The 18,771-nt window shown below is 44.4% G+C and overlaps 1 protein-coding gene across 2 annotated transcripts in view; it reads left to right on the top strand.

The window, feature by feature from the left end:
- Positions 1 to 910: 910 nt before the first annotated feature.
- The window catches only part of TOPBP1 (DNA topoisomerase II binding protein 1), a 103,656-nt gene continuing 85,795 nt past the window's right edge, over positions 911 to 18,771 (top strand). Inside the window, exons 1-6 of one of the 2 annotated variants that reach the window (XM_077491520.1) lie at positions 911 to 1,060; positions 8,282 to 8,371; positions 10,729 to 10,863; positions 15,478 to 15,621; positions 15,746 to 15,927; positions 16,011 to 16,204. In XM_077491520.1, the coding sequence (XP_077347646.1) occupies positions 8,288 to 8,371; positions 10,729 to 10,863; positions 15,478 to 15,621; positions 15,746 to 15,927; positions 16,011 to 16,204 (739 nt within the window). In that variant the 5' untranslated portion in view covers positions 911 to 1,060; positions 8,282 to 8,287. Of the gene's footprint in view, positions 1,061 to 7,100; positions 7,238 to 8,281; positions 8,372 to 10,728; positions 10,864 to 15,477; positions 15,622 to 15,745; positions 15,928 to 16,010; positions 16,205 to 18,771 lie in introns of those variants that run through there. The other variant, XM_077491521.1, reaches the window with a different exon arrangement.

The raw sequence follows: 18,771 nt of genomic DNA, 5'->3' as shown, positions 1-18,771 counted from the left end.
TTAAATACCATGCACAGAAAGCTCTATTTGTGTGATGAAAATGATTTTTGGGTACAGTGTTGCATGACTATTCAGAGTGCAACACTGAAAACTGAACTTTGGCCTGGGCAGGAAGAGCGTTTAAGTGACAGGTAGGAGGCAAGTGGTTAAAGAGGAAGTAAACCCTGATGGGTTTACTTCCTCTTTTTTTCCCTGCAAAGGTAAAGCATAATGGACTACTATGCATCGCATAGTAGCTCATTATGTGTCACTTACCTGACACAGGAGCCAGCGAAGTCGCCGCTGTCACCTGTAGTCCGCCGCATCCATCTTGGTTGTGGCGTCTCTCGCAGCTCCGACGAATGACAGCGGAGAAGCCGCGATGACGTCACTCCCGCGCATGCGCACGGGAGTCGCGTCTCGGAGCTCCGACGCTGCCATTCGGCGGAGCCGCGATGACGTCACTCCCGCGCATGCGCACGGGAGTCGACAAATTAGGCAAATCCATTCTTGGACTTGCCGCATTTAGTGCGCCTGCGCGCCGCTGTCTACGGCGCATGCGCCGTAGACAGCGGTGCCCATTTTCGGGCAAATATCTCCTAAACCATATAGGTTTAGGAGATATTACTTGGACCTACAGGTAAGCCTTAATCTAGGCTTACCTGTAGGTCAAAGTTGTTTGGAAGGGTTTACTTCCATTTTAAAGTCACGTTCTATTTGTTGCAACCTCCTTATTTCTCTCATGCTAGGCTTCCTCCATGGTACACAGAACGCTCCATCTCACTGCTTCTTTATACCAGCGTGGTCTCTAGTCCACGCAGGCGCACTGGCTGCAATTTGTCCTCTCAGCAGCGCAGGACTGTTCATTCAGCTCTGCCGCATCCACCAATGGCAGTGTCTGTCTGATGAACAGAACACAAACTGTAACCCGCGCTGCTATTGGTGAGTTGGTCAGGCTTGGCGGGTCTGAAGGAAGCCGGGAAGTGCTGTGGACATTGTAGAGTTGCAGCTTCTGTCGTTGTTGGGTACAGTGACCGCATAGTACAGGGCGCTCTGCTGTGTCTTGTGGTGCACCGACAAGGTATGGACAGACTATTTCTACAACACGGGACTTCTAGTGCCTGCCATGGGTGGCCGTATACCCTATGAGGGACTTACAAGAGGGGGTTCTATGCACCTTCTTATTGGCTGTTAGTTGTGCACACCTCCTTGGATGACCTCTAGGTATGCGATAGGTACATTGGTCCAGGTTTGGCATTATGGAATTCTGCATTTCTCCTACCCTAGGAAGGGGGATGCTGCTGCGGAAGCTGACAATTGCTGTAGTAGTGGACACTACTACAGTCATAGTCACCATCTTTCAGGTCCTGTGCCAAACCGCTTCCCTATTGCACCCCAGACCACAGGGGGGCGCTCACTCTGCTCTGCTGCAATTCTCAGGATGCCTTTGTTTTTATTTGTTTTCTTTGAATACAAGGCATTCTTAGATTGGATGAGATGGAGCCAGTGATGTAACTGCCTTGCTTCTCCAACTCATCCACTCAGAATGCCTTGTATTCATTGTAGAAAAAGACGAGGTGGGCATTCTGTGAATGGTGGCAGTGTGGGGTGAGTGGCCCCCTGTGGGCAGTATGCAGTGGGAAAGCCGCTTTGCATAGGACCTAGAAGACATTGAGCCCTGGTTCACAGTTCGCACCACATGACGTCCAGTGCGTTTTGTTCTGCATCAGAAACGCATGGAATGTAGGTTATATGGTTTTCAATGGCTTAGTTTACACCAGTATGTTCCAGGAAAAAAGTAGAACATGCTGCATTTTTTCCTGTACTGGAATGCTGTACCGTTATAAGCTCCGCTCTGGGCGCTCAGCTGCTTCTCTCTTTCTCTCGGGCTCACAGCTGCAGTGGTTGGGGCTGAACCCTCCTGCTGATGTCAGCAGGGGAGGAAGGGGAGAGAGAGCGCGCCGTCAATCAGCTGTTTATACAGGTGCAGATGGGCAGATTTTTTACATTGCGCAGGAACACATGTTATAATGATGCAGAGGGGATTAGACAATTTTATTAGGAGATATTAAAGCAGCAGGAGTGGGGGAGGGGGCACTATTACAAGAGGGGAGGAGAGGACAGAGGAGGCACAGACACTGCAGAGAGCAGGCTGCGGATGACGGAATCCCACAAACTGACCACGGTGTCGGGCTCAGCAGCCATGATTATCGTGGTCAGTTTGCAACGGGGAGGGTATAGCCAGGCAGGATCAGCCAGGTTTTCTAGGGTATACAGGGGGCCAAATGACACAGCACAAGCACTGTGCTGTATAACATGCTTTAAGGGAGCAGGATCTGTGGTGTGTGTTTATTTATTTTTTTATATTTTATTTTTTTGGGTTAACAAATGCTTTAAGAAAAAGGAGGAGGGAAAAAATGCACTGGACTGCATCAAAAAACACACATGCTGAAAAGCATCTGGACTGCAAATCTATGGCGTGAACTGGCCCCGTATGTGACTTTGAAATTGTGTTACTTCACGCAGCATAACTTTAAAGCCATGGTTTGGTGCGATTTCAGGTACAACTTGCCTGAAATCTGTGCGACTTCATGTACAGATGTCTATGCAAGTCGCACCTGAAAAAGCAAAAAAATAGTACAGGAACCTTTTTTTTTCAAATCAATGCGGCACTGCAAAGTGGGAATTCCATTGCTGACAATAGGTTGCGACTTGTCATGTGACTTGTGACTGTCAAATCACATGACACGTCGCACCGGTTCGGGGGGGGGCTGAAGTAGTGCCGACTGCAATGGCAGTTCTCCACGTTCACAGCGGTCCTCCTAATGGCCCGTACACACCAACAGAAAATCGTAGAGAGAGATACCACTTTCGAAGCGATCGTACAATAATCTGATCATTAGTACATAGCTTTCAAGAGCCGATAGAATTATTCATGGGAAATTATCCGCTGAGACGAGCACGAAAAATTGTTCTTGTACGATACCAGATCGTACTATTTTTGTTTAATCAGTACAGTTGTCGTTTAAAAATACAATAAAACACGTTACATCACTTCCGAATTTTTATTCTGTCATGCAAGAATTTTCCTAACTTTAGTGAACTCTTCATTTGCGAAATGAGACTAGCATACAAAAGAAAAGGAGCAAAAGAATAATCTCATCGTCTATACCAGGCACGAGACACACATATACATTGTACCAAGCTGGACCAACGTAACTATGCAGTAAAATTGATACCCGGAGTTCAGCTTTAAAGGTGTTGTAAACCTTCATGGTTTTTTCACCTTAACTCATCGTATGCATTAAGGTGAAAAAACACCAGGCAGCTCCCGCTACTGTCAATTAAATCCAATGGTGCAGGGGGTGGGCCGGAGTCCGGCATTCGTGTCTGTGGACTCGGGAGCACGCCCGCAAGGTAACCCCTTTAGAGTGGCCTTTTTTTTTTGTGTGTGTGTTTGTTACTTGACCGCAAAGGACGTATCATTCATTGAGCTCCTGTGCATGCGACAAACATGGCAAAGTAGCTGCTGCCTTTTTTTTTTTTTTTGCGTGAGCTTTGTGCATTTTTGCAATGTGCATTACCAGCAAATTAATGCCACTGCAAGCCACCATGCGAGTTCAGTATATTTGTGGAAGCGCTCCTGGAAAGCGAACGCGTGAATGGGGCCTGTATGTTAGGGCGTGATGAGGAGGTGTTGTACTGCCTCCTTACCACCTTACTGCTATCTTTTAAAGCGGAGGTCCACCCTGAAGTGGACCTTCCGCTCATCGGAACCCTCCCCCCCTCCGGCGCCACAATTGGCACATTTCAGGGGGGAGGGGGGTGCAGATACCTGTACAGTACAGGTATTCTGCACCCACTTCCGGGATAGCTCTCTGCGGAAAGGGGCGTAGGTTACGCCCCTTTCCGAAAGTCCCCCGCTGCCTGCTGGGAAACACAGATCCCAGAGGCAGCGGGTCCATCCTTATTGCGCAGCGCGACTCGCGCATGCGCAGTAGGGAACCGGGAAATGAAGCCGAAAGGCTCCACTTCCTGATTCCCATACCCAAGATGGCGGCGGCAGCACCCGAGAGACGATCGAGAGATCGGCTTCGGGTGCTGACATCGCGGGCACGCTGGACAGGTAAGTGTCACTATTTTAAAAGTCAGCAGCTGCAGTATTTGTAGCTGCTGGCTTTTTAAAAAAAAAAAAAAAAAATGCGGACTCCCGCTTTAACCACTTCAATACAGGTCACTTGTTCCCCAGCCCCCCCCCCCCCCCCGCCCAAGCCAATTTTCAGCATTCAGCGCTGTCTCATTTTAAATGACAATTGAATGGCCTTGCAACACTTGTATAAATAAAAATGTTTGGGGGTTCTAAGTAATTTTCTAGCAAAAAAAATAATTTTTTTTAACTTGAAACCAACAAATGTCAGAAAAAGGGTTAGTGTTTAAGTGGTTAAACTCTCCCCATTTTCACACCAAAGTGTATTCCTTTGATCTAAAGGACAACTTGTTACAATGTTTATAGTTAAGTTTCATCCCTAAAGAAGGTTGTGATTCTTAGCAGACTGCCTTTTTTTTTTTGACAGCTGTCAGCTTTAGCAGAGCAGAGAGAATTCTCTACATAGAAAGAATGGGGAAATACTTTTTTCAAGATCACGATAACTATTAATGGTTATTCGTACAGCTCTAATAGGCGGCACTGTCAGACATTACTGATTGGCATCCCTGGTGGTCTTGGGGGGCGGCTTTGCTGATAATCAATCAGACCCCCCTTGTCAGGAGAGCAGCCGATCGTCTCTCTTCTACTTGCGTCTGTCAGCGTGAGTGGAGGAAAAGCCGATACACGGCTCTTCCTGTTTACGCTGGGATTGTATACAGCTGATCACACGGTAAAGAGTTTACGTCAGAGGCTCTTTACCGAGATCAGTGATGTGGTGTGTCAGACTGGCACACCACACCAGTGATAGCTGCGTGCCCGGCGGCTTATCCTGATGGATTTCAAAACCACTTTGCGCACGTCATTCTTTTATATGGCGCTTGCTCTGAGTGGCTGAGCACTTGTGCTATAGACTTATCTGTGTTCCAAGTATGAGCTAGGAAGGTCTTGACTCGAACCTGGAACATGGTGCTGTATGTAGCCGCAGCTACATACAGTTTATATGACACGTCCAGTGACCTCACATGTTTCAAAGGAACATAGTTCATTTGGCCCAAAATGTGTTTTGAAAAGTGGAGTTTTCTTTAAAGCGATTGTAAACCGCTGCACCCTTTTTTTTTTTTTTTTTTTTTTTTTTTTTTTACCTGCAAGGCTAAGGCATAATGTGCTAGTATGCATTGCATACTAGCACATTATTTGAAACTTACCTCAAAACAAAGCCTTCCAGCGATGCAATGTCATCGCTGGAGACAGCGTCTATCTTCACCTGATCTTCCTTCTGGGTTTGCAGACTCTAGGCTCTGAGACTGGCTGAAGCCGCGATGATGTTACTCCCGCGCATGGGGCTTTGAAGGAACTACTGCCTGTGCTTCACTAGCTGCATGTACAGTAAATATCTCTTAAACGGGGTGAAGTTTAGGAGATATTTATTTTTCCTACATCACGGGACACAGAGCCACAGTATTTACTGATAGGTACCACTAGGTGATGGACACTGGCACACCCTAGACAGGAAGTTTAGCCCCCTATATAGAGGGAAATTCTTTTACCAGTTACCTGGAAGGTGGTAACAACAGATGCCAGCCTTTTGGGTTGGGGAGCAGTTCTGGAAGAGGAGACTGTCCAAGGGAGATGGTCCAAAACCGAGAGGACCTTACCCAGCAACATTTTAGTGATTTGTGCGGCGTACCTAGCCCTAAAGGCCTGGACATTCAGGTCGCAGGGTTTTCCTGTCAGGATCCAATCTGACAATGCCACAGCATAATCCACCAAGGGGGCACCAGTAGTTGTGCAGCCCAGAGAGAGGTAAACCAGATCCTAATCTGGGCAGAAAAACATGTTCCATGCATATTGGCAATCTTCATTCCAGGGGTAGAGAACTGGCAGGCGGACTACTTAAGTCGCCAGCATTTGTTCCCAGGGGGAATGGTCTCTTCACCCCGACATCTTCCTGGCCATATGGCAAAGATGGGGGATCCCGGATGTAGATCTGTTTGTGTCCAGGTTCAACAACAAGATCGACAACTTTGTGTCAAGAATAAGGGATCCACTTGCATGCTGGACATATGCGTTGGTGACTCCGTGGCATCAGTTCTCACTGATTTATGCATTCCCTCCTATTCTGTTGCTCCCTCGTCTTCTTCACAGGATCAAGCGGGAAAAGAAATTGGTGATTCTAGTGGCCCAGAAGATCTTGGTATGCAGAAATAGTGAAGATGGCAGTAGGGTCCCCATGGATCCTACCACCACGTCCAGACCTACTATCGCAGGCACCAGTGTTCCATCCTACCTTACAAATGCTAAATTTAACGGTTTGGCTATTGAAACCCACATTCTGAAGAGTTGCGGGCTTTCAGGGTCAGTGATAACTACCTTGATTAATGCAAGGAAGCCAGCTTCCATAGTCATTTATTATAAAGTTTGGAAGGCTTATGTCTCCTGGTGTGAAACTAGGGGTTGGCATCCCAAAAAGTATGTCATAGGTAGAATCCTTGCTTTTCTGCAAATGGGGTTAGAGATGAAGCTGGCCTTGAGTACTATCAAGGGCCAAGTCTCTGCCTTGTCGGTATTATTTTAACGTCCGCTTGCTTCCCATTCTTTGGTCCGAAGCTCTATACAGGGGGAAACGTGCTTTAATCCACCGGTTAGAGCGACCCGTGAACCCCTGGGACTTGAATTTAGTTGTTTGCATTACAGAAACAGCCTTTTGAGCCGATACAACATTTTCCCTTGGTCCTTTTTGGTAAGGAAGCTAATTTTTCTGGTAGCCATTTCTTCTGCAAGAAGGGTATCAGAATTGGCGGCTCTTTCTTGTAAAGAGACATATTTAATCATGCACAAGGATAAAGTAGTATTTCGTCGTCATCACAACTTTCTACCAAAGGTGGTTTCAGGTTTCCATCTAAACCTGGATATTGTTCTGCCTTTATTTTTTCCAGATCCCTGTTCTATGGAAGAAAAGTCACTCCATTCTCTGGATGTAGTGAAAGTGGTCAGAACCTTGGAAAGCGACTGCTCAGATTTGCAAAATGGATGTTTAATTTGTGTTGCCTGAAGGTCCTAAAAAAAGGACAGGCAGCGTGAAAATCTACCATTGCTAAGTGGATTCGACAGGTAATTGTTCAAGCTTATGGTTTGATTTGAAAAGGTGGAACTTTCCTCTTCAAAGCGCACTTCACATGGGCTGTTATTGCTTCATGGGCAATGCATCACCAGGCCTCCATGGCTCAAATCTGCAAGGCCGCAACTTGGTCTTCAGTCCATACATTCACCAGATTCTATCAGGTGGATGAGAGAAGACATGCCTTTGAGCACAGTGTGCTGCAGGCAGTGGTACAAGGTCCTCGGGTCTGATTGCACCCTACTTTTGTTGTGTCTCCCTCCTCAGATAGCATTGATCTGGGACATCCCATCAGTAAATACTGTGGCTCTGTGTCCCATGATGATGTACAAAGAATTTTTTTTTATTTATTAAGATTTTTATAACAGCTTACCTGTAAAATCCTTTTCTTTGAGTACATCATTGCACGCAGAGCTCCCTCCCCTCTTCTAATACACATATATTGCTTTGCTACAAAACTGAGGTACGGGGAGGGGTTATATAGGGGGCTAAACTTCCTGTCTAGGGTGTGCCAGTGTCCATCACCTAGTGGTGCCTATATAACTCATCAGTAAATACTGTTGCTCTGTGTCCCGTGATGTACTCCAAGAAAAGGATTTTACAGGTAAGCTGTTATAAAAAAAAAAAACTATTTAACACTACCTATAGGTAATCCTTATAATAGTCTTACCTATAGGTAAAACTTAAAGATGGAAGTTTACTTCCTCATTAACTTCTTGGACCCCGCAGTTGCAAGATGCTTGCAGAGCAGCCCCATTCACTTAAATGGGTCCCGATTGGCAGGCGGTACAAAGGGTATAACTCCTGCTGGGCTGTAAAGTGCTATGACGTGTGCAACCCCAGCCGCTGCCTCTGTAGCTAAAGGGGGTAGCGCTAAAACCATGGCTCAGTTGCAGGGTTTAATGCATTGTTCACAAATACCAACTTTCATGCACTTTGTATTCTCTGTTTGAGCGAGTGTGAAGAATTTTGTCTATTTTGTGGCTGTTACCCCATCAGTTACCTTCTTTTTAATTTTTTATACTTTTATTTATTAGTTTATTATGGCGAAAGGTGAAAATGAGCCCTTTTATGTGAAATTCGTAAATTCGCCTGACAATACGAAGTTCTTCAATGAAGCACATGAGGTAAGAATTTACAGAAACATCTGAAATATAGGATAGATATGTGAAATGACAAATATACACAGCTTCGAGACATCTAACAAAACAAGCTGCATGTATGGATTTCAAGTACCTAGTGCCTGCACTTCCTGCAACAGTCAGTCTTTTTTTACCTTTGTGACCAAATCTTCAGCCAATTTGAGTTCTAACACATCTAGGTATTGTTTGAAACTCCCGCCCATAAATAGGAATGCAAAGGCAACAAAATTGGGCTTGTATGCTCCAGCACTATCAGGAAGTTCCCACATTTTGTCAGTCAGAACCAGAACAGTCCTGAAACGTTATAGTTTTTGCCACTTTATTTATTTTTTTTATTTTTTTAATACGCTTTTCAGAATGGGCAAGGTTGGATATTTTACAAACCATGCTGACAAAAAGGGGTTGGTTTACTAAAAACTGGAGAGAAAATCTGGTGGTTTCTATGCATAGATGCACTCAGCTTCCAGGATTTTTTTTGTCAAAGCTTAATTGAACATTCTTGAAGTTAGAATCTGGCCAGCTGATATGCACAGCTGCACCAAATTTTGCACTCTTCAGTTTTTGTAAATCAACCCCAAAGTGTGGAGGGGGAGAATTTGGAAGGTATGATAGTGGGCAGTATATGCAAGAGAGGAGTGCGGAGAGTATGACGACAAGCAGTATGTGTAATAGAAGAATGTGGATGGTGTGATGATGAGCAGAAAGTAGAACAAAGGAGTGTGTAGGGTAAGAGAGCAAGAGAGTGTAGGACAGGAATGTGGAGGGTATGATGGGGGGGGGGGGGGGGGGGGGGCGCAATTGGCACAAAAGAGAAATTACTATAGGCAGTGTAGTTGGCCCCTTTGACTCAAAATGGTTGTTACTGATTACATGACAAAGTTAAAGTAGAATGTATAGATTATATTGTTACGGATTAAGTATTCTGACATATAGGCTTTACTTACATTGATACAGACAGACTCTTATAAGTATACTTGAGACAAGTGAAAGCAGAGCTTCACACAAAAGGGGAAGCTCTGCTTGTCTGCCTCATTCCCCCCCTTCTGCTGACACATTTGGCAACTTTTGGGGCGGGGGAGCCGGTACCTGGTTTTAACAGGTAACACTCCCACTGCCGGCTCAATTCGCTGCGACAAACTGAGCCAGAAGTTCAGTCCCCACCTCCTTTCCCAGGAGCTGGCCCATTCAGAAAGCACAGCGTGCTTTGCACATGCACAATAGTGAAGACCTAAGGATTCACTGCTGGTTTCCCTTAGTTAAGATGGTGGCACCAGCACCCGATAGAAAAATCAGCTCAGGTGAGGACACCACTAAATTCCTGGACAGGTAAGTTCCCTAATAGTAAAAGTCACCAGCTACAGTATTTGTAGCCGCTGAATTACATTTTTTTTTCTGAAGAAGCCTGAAGCTTCTCTTTTAAGATGGAATTTTATAACCCTATAACTTTTGAAGTTGGCTTAAATTTTCACCTGAGGAACACATTGGGGGTTATTTACTAAAGGAAAAATTTCTTTGCACTGCAAGTACTCTTGGAAATAAAGTCGCTGTGGATCCGAGGGGGACATGCAAGGAAAATAAAAACAGCATTTTAGCTTGCACATGATTGGATAATAAAATCAGCAGAGCTTCCCCTCATTTCAGATCTACCCCTTATGCCGCGTACACACGAGCGGACTGTATGGCGTACTTAGTTCGTCATACAATCCGACGGACAGTCCGTCGTACTTTCCACTGAACGGACTTGACCACACACGGATGCACAAACAGTCCGTCGAAAGCTTGAGCGATGACGTGTACAGCACGTACGACGGGACTAGAAATAGGAAGTCCAAGACACAGCAAAGCACCCTTCCGCCGTGTAAATCCTTTCTGGGCATGCGCCATTCTTAGTCCGTCGAACTAGCATACTGACGAGCGGATTGTCCGCTGAAACCAAAGTACGACGGACAGAATTTCGAAAAATCCGAAATTCTTAGTACGCCAGACTGCACGCTGAAAAAGTCAGCTGAAGCCCACACACGAGCGGATTGTCCGCTGAAATGTGTTTCGACGGACTAAGTACGCCATACAATTCGATCGTGTGTACGTGGCATTAGTTGCAATGACTGCACTTTCAGTGCAAAGTGGATTTGCATTTCGTAAATAACCCCCATTGTTCCTAACAGTTCACAGCTGCAGAATGTGCAATGCATTTGTTTCCTACAGTTATACATGAATGTTTTTCCCTAAGCAATACTACAATCCTGCTTCTCTTTTTCTCACGTAGATATATTTGGCAAATAAACTGTTAATGTTAGGTTTTTTTATTTATTCATTTTTATTTTTATTTTTTTACTTTGCAGCAAATCAAGGCATTTCAGTCAGATAAATATCTACTCATAATTGAGGAAAATGAGGCCCTCACTTTAAAAGAAAAAGACAAATCTCTATATGTATGTGATCCTTTTAGTGGTGCTGCCTTTAACCATCTAAAACAGGTTTGTATTAATGGCATATTGTATAAGTCTGCAATTTTATAAAATGTGAATATTGTATTTAAAGTGGTTGTAAACCCTTACAACACACTTTGACCTACAGGTAAGCCTAGATTAAGGCTTACCTGTAGGTCCAAGAAATATCTCCTAAACCTACACGGTTTAGGAGATATTTGCCGAAAGGCAGGCACCGCTGTCTACGGCGCATGCGCCGTGAACAGCGGCGCGCAGGTGCACTGAGCGCGGCATCCGTCAACGGCGATATGCCGCGCGTGGCGGCTCCCGTGCGCATGCGTGGGAGTGACGTCATCGCGGCTTCGCCAAATGCCAGCGGCTTCGCCAAATGCCAGCGGCGTAGCAGCGAGACCCACTGAGAAGATGGATGTGCCGGACTACAGGGGACAGCGGTGACTTCGCTGGCTCCTGTGTCAGGTAAGTGACACATAATGGACTACTATGCGATGCATAGTAGTCCATTATGCTTTACCTTTGCAGGGAACGAAAGAGGAAGTAAACTCATCAGGGTTTACTTCCTCTTTAAATTTTGTCAGGTTTATGTATAATCTTTGTTTATGTGTTTTCCAACATTAGGAAATAATGAGATATACGTACAGGTTGTATAAAAAGGATACAATAAAACGTTCCAAAACTAAGTCAGTATTAAACTTCAACAGCCAACTATGTCAATACATATATTATGTAAGGAAGGTGATCTGAGAGTGGAGACTAACCCCTTGTTGAGCATTATGCAGGACTTGTAATGTATTGTGTAATTTCATATCTCATAAAGAAAGATAGGTGATTATATCAGGCATTATATAAGGTTATTAATGATGATTGATGGCACTAAACTTGATGATCAATCCGTAAAGGGGAAGTTTGGGGTTGTCAAAATTTTAAAATTAATTTATATTCTATTGGAGTGCATCTATGCCAACCAGGCAGAAAGGCATGGTGAAAATGATAGCGTCATTGTTCACAACAGCTATATTGGGTACATAATTGGATATCTGGAAACATCACTGATGTACCTCTCTGATTATGTAATGTCATTCTTCTTGTATGTGTGTTTTTTGCTATTTTTCTCTCATCTGTGGAGCACCACTGTTATTAACTGATCTCATGAGAGGTTCAGGTCTTCACTTGGCATTTCTTGCTTTACACTTTACTAACAGGCAATGCCAATGAACATACACCCTGTAATGTTTTGCTTAGAATCGTGCATTACGGTGTAATTTCAATGAAAGAGTTAAAGTGAAAGTCCACCCGAATGCTAAAATCTGTAAATCTACTGGCATCCATGATCTAAGACCAACCTATTTAGCTATGTAAAGAAGAAATCCTTATACATGCCCTTTTTATTTATTTATTTTAAGCTGCTCCAGTCCGGTCCGGTCCCCAGCGGCAGAAGCTCTGCAGAGGAGACAGCCGACACCGGCTTCAAAATGTCTGGGAAGTGATTTCACCCATAGTTACTATGAGGCTTCCGTTGTTGGTTGACTCCTTCTGTACATGCCTACACAGTGTGGGACCGGACCAGACATGATCGGCTTCAGAAAAGGTATGTATAGCTATTTATTCTTTAGCCACTTGCCACCCGCCATATAGCAAAATGACGTCGGCAAAGTGATTGTGTTATCCTGACCGGACGTCTTTCAGGATAACGAGCGGCTGCGCGCCCCCACACTGGACCACCAGGGATGCCCACCCACAATGCCTGCCAATCAGTGATGCCCATGAGTACCATCCATTAGTGTACATCAGTGCTGCATATTGGTGCCCATCAGTGCCGCCTTATCAGTGCCCGTCAGTACAGCCCCATCAGTGAAGGAGAAAGTGTACTTATTTTACAACGTTTTGTAACAGAGACAAACAAAAAACTTCTTTTTTTTTTATTTTTTTGTACAGCAGAAAATAAAAATCCCAGAGGTGATCAAATACCACCAAAAGAGAGCTTTATTTGTGGGAACAAAATGATAAAAATGTTGTTTTGAGTACAGTGTAGCATGACCGTGCAATTGTCATTCAAATTGCGACAGCTCTGAAAGCTGAAAATTTGGTCTGGGCAGGAAGGTATATAAGTACCCTGTACTGAAGGGGTTAAAGGACTAGATAGGTTAGTCTTAGATTGTGGCTGCCTGTAGCTTTAGAGATTTTAGCGTTAAAATGGACTTTTACTTTAAGGGTAAAAAAAAATAAAAAATTGGGCAGGCTTTGCAGTTCCTGTGAGCTATATTTGTCATCTCCTGCGATAGGCTGGTCATAGTTAACAGGAAGTGAGACTTTGCTTTATTTATTTTTATTTAGTTTGGGGTCCCCAGTCAAGCATTAGTATCACCCTCTTGTTGACTCCTTGTTTTTTTTTCAAATTGGTCACAGTACTTGCAGCGAATAGGCCATGTATGGCATTTGGAAGAGATCTGTTACAGAACCAAGAAGCTAACAGCATAGTGTCTATAGGGAGTTGGCACACCCTGCTCAGACCAATTTTCAGCTTTCAGCGCTGTTGCACTTTGAATGACAATTGCACGGTGTTGCTACATTGTACCCAAACTAAATTTTTATCATTTTGTTCCCACAAATAGAGCTTTCTTTTGGTGGTATTTGATCACCTCTGGGATTTTTATTTTCTGCTGAACAAATAAAAAAAAGAGAAAATTTTGAAAACAAATAAAAAATTTTTTTTTTTTCTGTTACAAAACTTTGTAAATAAGTACGTTTTCTCCTTCACTGATGGGGCTGCACAGATGGGTACACATAGGTGGACGACGCTGATTGGTCCTGATAGGTGGCACTAATAGAGGGTAATGATGGATGCCAACCAGGGCCAAACAATGCCTGCCAATCAGTGATGCCCATTGTGGGCACTGGCATCCATTGTGGGCACTGGCATCCCTGGTGGTCTAGGGTGGCATCCCTGGTGGTCCAGGGTGGGCGTCCTCTGGGGGGCTGCGCTGATAATCAGCACAGACCCCTCCTGTCAGAAGAGCAGCCGATTGGCTCTCCTTTACTCACTACCGACAAACGTGAGTGAGGAAAAGCCGATCAACGTCTCTTCCTATTTACATCGTTTACCTAGATCAGAGTTGTGGTGTGTCAGACTGACACACTGCAACGATCGCCACGATGTGTGCCCCCAGGGGTGCGCAGCGGCTTGATGTTCTGGCGACCTCATATGACATCCAGTAAGGATATTACAGCCACTTTGCCAACATCATATTGCTATATGGTGGGTTGCAAGTGGTTAAAGTAAGGTAGACAAAGGTCAGCACAATGCAGGCCTTGTAAAACTGAGCCTTATTTATCAAAGTGTCTGAAGGTAGAATGCTCTCAGTCAGCTTTCTTTGAATTTTTGCATACTGCAGTAACAATGATATAGAGAGTCTAGTTACTGTGGCCAGCCCAGAGTGTATTCTTGCCTTCAATAGTTGGATAAATGAGAACAAATGTATTTTATGTTCCATATTAATTCATATCAAATTTAAATTCTCGCACTTGAAGAACCACATTTTTGAACCTGCATTGATCGATTAATTGCTTTTATTGATGCAGGAATAGAGTTCTCAGTTTTTAAAGAGTATGGCCTAGACCAGGGGTGCTCAATTGCTGGCCCACGGCACCCTCTGATGTGGCCCGCCACCTCCTGCTCTGGTATGGCGGTTCGGCAAGCCCAGATTGCGGGTTACTGACCCGCCATCCCCGAGCATCAATGTGAGTAGTGGAGCCAGTGCTAGAGGAAGCAGAGCCGATGCTTCCTGTATAGCGCCGGCTTCTGTTGCAGGCAAAGTGATATCAAATGTACTCAGTTTTTGACAGGAGGGATACAAGAAGCATCGGCTCTGCTCTCTACTGCAGCCGCATGCTGCCTCCTGTCGCAGTGATGCTGGGGCATAGCGGGAACCCGCAATCTGGGACAGCAGCCACCAGGGTTACCCACCAGCAGTACTCGCAAGTAGTACCAGCCAGCAGTACCATCCACCAGGGATACCAGCCAGCAGCACCTGAAGTAAAGATTGAGGTCAGTTGAGGTGTGGGTAAACTGCAGTGCATCAGCGTGAAGGCAGCCTTGGGCCCCTTTTACAAGATCTGTTCAATTTGGTCTGCCTGTCCATTTTTCCATGTGGACCAAAACGCTCTCTGTTCACCTCTATAGAGCGGCAGATGTAAACTGACTTGTGCCTGTTTTACACCCGCCTATCTGCAATCCGATCCGCTTAAAAAAAACAAAAGGGATCTGTCCCCTTCTGTCTGGGCGAATTGGACCAGAGGGCCCATAGAGTAGAGCGGGCTGTGTCTGTGTCTGCTTTGCAAATACAGAATGGACGCAGACCTGTCATCCACCCACTCCATTCATTGTGGCCTGCAATTTGGTTACCAAGTCGCTAAAGTGGCCCTTACTCTTCAAAGGTTGGGCACCGCTGGCCTAGACCATGTTCTATGAAGAGTGTTCTATTCCTCTGTCTGTCTTTCTTAATATAAATAACTGTGTTCTCCTTACCATAGAATGTCTACCACAACATGGTATAGTGGTGTTATGTTGAGTCTGTAACATTAATAGCTTCTTACAACTGAATGTGCACTTCACTGATTTTGTTTTATGATTCTTTTTGTTTTAAGCTTGGTTGTAGAATAGTTGGACCCCAGGTTGTAATATTCTGCATGAAGCATCAAAGATGTGTTCCACGAGCAGAGCATCCTGTCTTCAACATGGCTATGGCTGATGTCACAGTTTCATGCACAAGCCTTGATAAAGAAACCAGGGCAAGTAAAACTTGTTGTAAAAAAAAAAAAAAAAAAGTATTTTGACCACAATTTCTTGGTTACGATTTCCTCTTACAAGAGGATACATTTCAATAGATTATTTTTTTTATTTTTATTTTTCTAGGAAGAGGTTCATTTCTATGTTCAGATAATGGGAGGAAGTGTCTATAGAGATCTTAATGTTTCAGTCAGCCACCTGATTGCTGGTGAAGTGGGCAGCAAGAAATACCTTGTGGCAGCCAGTCTAAAGAAGCCGATTCTTCTCCCTTCATGGGTGAAGGCCCTGTGGGAGAAATCACAGCAGAGGTATATATTAGAAGGGCATGCTGTATTACTTCAGATTGTTCATTGCACCCTGCTCATGTTCATTTGCACCTATTTATTTGAAGGATTATTGGCTACAAAGATGTAGACATGGAGCCATATTTATGTCCAGTTTTCCTTGGTTGCACCATCTGTGTAACTGGCTTAAGCAGCCTGGATAGGAAAGAAGTCCAGAGGCTGACTTCTATACATGGAGGACAGTATACAGGTCAGCTGAAGATGAATGAGTCCACACATCTTATTGTGCAAGAGGCAAAGGGTAAGGGCTCCACTTTTCAGTACGTGTAACTGGCTTAAGCATATTCACATATATGTAAAAAAAAAGTTTAAATCTGGGCTGAGTGTTCTGATTCTTTTGACATTTTTGCTCTTGGTATTCATTTTTTTTTTTTCTGTGTGTCTTTGCAATTAGGGACACTTTTACAAGGCGTAGAATCCATCCAAGTGGATCCGCCTGCTCAGCAGTAGGGCTGCACGATTCTGGCCGAAAAAAAAGAGAATCGCATTTTTTTTTTTTTGGGTGGAATAAAGATCATGAATAAATAATGAATAAATAATCAAAATCTATTATTAAAATAGTTGTCAACTATTTTCATAAACAATCGGCTAGCCAATTAGTTGACCTGCGTACAGAATGTATTATTTGTTTACATACCAGGAAATACAGTGCAGCACACTTTTTTTTTTTTTTTTTTTTGCTATGGGGCATGCTATACTATACTTTGCAGCTTGCTATTGGGGCACTCTGAAGGCAGGAGGGGCCAGAAGCATCGGTGGAGGACCCCAAAAGAGGAGAACCAGGGCTGATCTGTGCAAAACCATTGCACAGAGCAGGTAAGTATAACATAACATAATTTTTATTTTTTTAAACAAACACTTTGCAGGGAAGGTCGGCATCTGAACCCAGAGAAAGTGGAGGCTGATAGACTGGAGGTAGACAGAGGGAGATGATGGGGAGAGTGGAGAGCAGAGAGGACAGCTGCGTAGGACGGAGGGATGTACTCTGACCATGGTGGTCGGGCTTAACAGCCCTGATTTTTGTTGTCGGTACAGAGAAGTTTAGAGGAGGGCAGATTACACAGCACAAGCACTGTGCTGTTTAATCTGCTTTAACCACTTCCCATCCGGGCTAATTCTGACATATTTATATACATTTTTTTTTTTTTTTTTTCTCTCCTACATGTAAATTTCATCTTTTTTAATAAATTTTTTTGCTAGAAAATGACCTAGAACCCCCAAACATTATATCTGCTTTTTTAGCAAAGACCCTAGAGAATACAATGGCGGTCGTTGAGTATTTGCGGAGAAATCTTTCAATGTTTCATGTTTTAAAAAACAAAACAAAATATTAAAGTTAGCCCAATTTTTTTGCATAATGTTAAAGATGAAGTTACGCCGAGTAAATAGATACCCAACATGTCACGCTTCAAAATTGCAAACGCTCATGGAATGGCGCCAAAATTTGGTACTTAAAAATCCCCATATGTGACGATTTAAATTGTTTTTTTTTTTTTTTTTTTTTTTTACTGGTTACAGGTTTTGTTAGGCCCCTTTCACACTGACGTCCCGTTCAGGCCCGCCTGTCAGTTTTTCAGGCGGACCTGAACGGGTGCTCCATAGAGCTCTATGGAGCGTCGGATGTCAGCGGTGACATGTCCGCTGACATCCGACCCGCTCCGATCCGAAAAAGTGTGACGGAGGAAAAAGCTATTTTTCCATCCGTCATCGGATCGGGTGACGACGGGCACTGCGGTCCATCGTCATCCGATCTCCCATAGGGGAGAGCGGCGCTGTGACAGGTCCGTCCCTGCGCAGTGTGCAGAGACAGACCTGTCATCTCCCTGCTCAGCGGGGATCGGCGGAGTGATCCCCGCTGAGCAAACGGATATCCACGGGGCGGATCAGAACTGATCCGCCCCGTGTGAAAGGACCCTTACAGAGGAGGTCTAGGGCTATGTGTGGTTTGAACACCGTTTTCATATGTGGGCGGGACTTATGTATGCCATTCCCTTCTGCATGCAAGCACACGGGGACAGGGGCGCTTTAAATTTTTCTTGCTAGGAAATTTTTCTTTTAAATTTTACTTTTCTGTTTTTTAGTTTGACAAAAAAAAAATACATTTTTGATTACTTTTATTCCTATTACAAGGAATGTAAATATCCTTTGTAATAGGAATATGGCATGATCGGTCCTCTTTACAGTGAGATATGGGGTCAGTAAGACCTCACATCTCACCTCTAGGCTGGGAAGCCTAAAGAAAAAATAAAAATAAAACGATCTCGGCTTCCCAGCTGAGGCGGCGCCATTCGTTTGAATGCTGAGGCTGGGCAAGACGTCATAATATCGCGCCCGGCCTCCAAACGATCATAGAAACTCTCTACGATCACCGTCCGGGGCCAGCAGATCCTGTCTCTCTGCTTCTACTGACACTGCTTCCATCGGTGAGTCGGTAGAAGCAGGGGAGGGGGGCGTCCCCTTTCGCCGCCTGTAAGAACGGTCACTCGGCGGAAAAGCCGATATGATCATTTTTATGGTGCAGGGAATCGCTGGCTGAAAAAGCCCATATCTGAATGATACCTGTAGCTGTAGGTATCTTTCAGATATACCCCCGCAAAGTCAAGGACGTTATTTTGGTTTAACCACTTGCTTACTGGGCACTTAAACCCCCCTCCTGCCCAGACCAATTTTCAGCTTTCAGCGCTGATGCAGTTTGAATGACAATTGCGCGGCCACACAACACTACCCAAATTAAATTTTTATCATTTTTTCCCCACAAATAGAACTTTCTTTTGGTGGTATTTAATTACAGCTGGGAGTTTTATTAAA

This window comes from Lithobates pipiens, unplaced genomic scaffold, assembly GCF_037356315.1.
Source record: "Lithobates pipiens isolate NorthernLeopardFrog02 unplaced genomic scaffold, aLitPip1_a1.2 Scaffold_19, whole genome shotgun sequence".
In the NCBI taxonomy this organism is placed as follows: Eukaryota; Metazoa; Chordata; class Amphibia; order Anura; family Ranidae; genus Lithobates; species Lithobates pipiens.
This window is presented reverse-complemented; position numbering and strand designations above follow the sequence as displayed.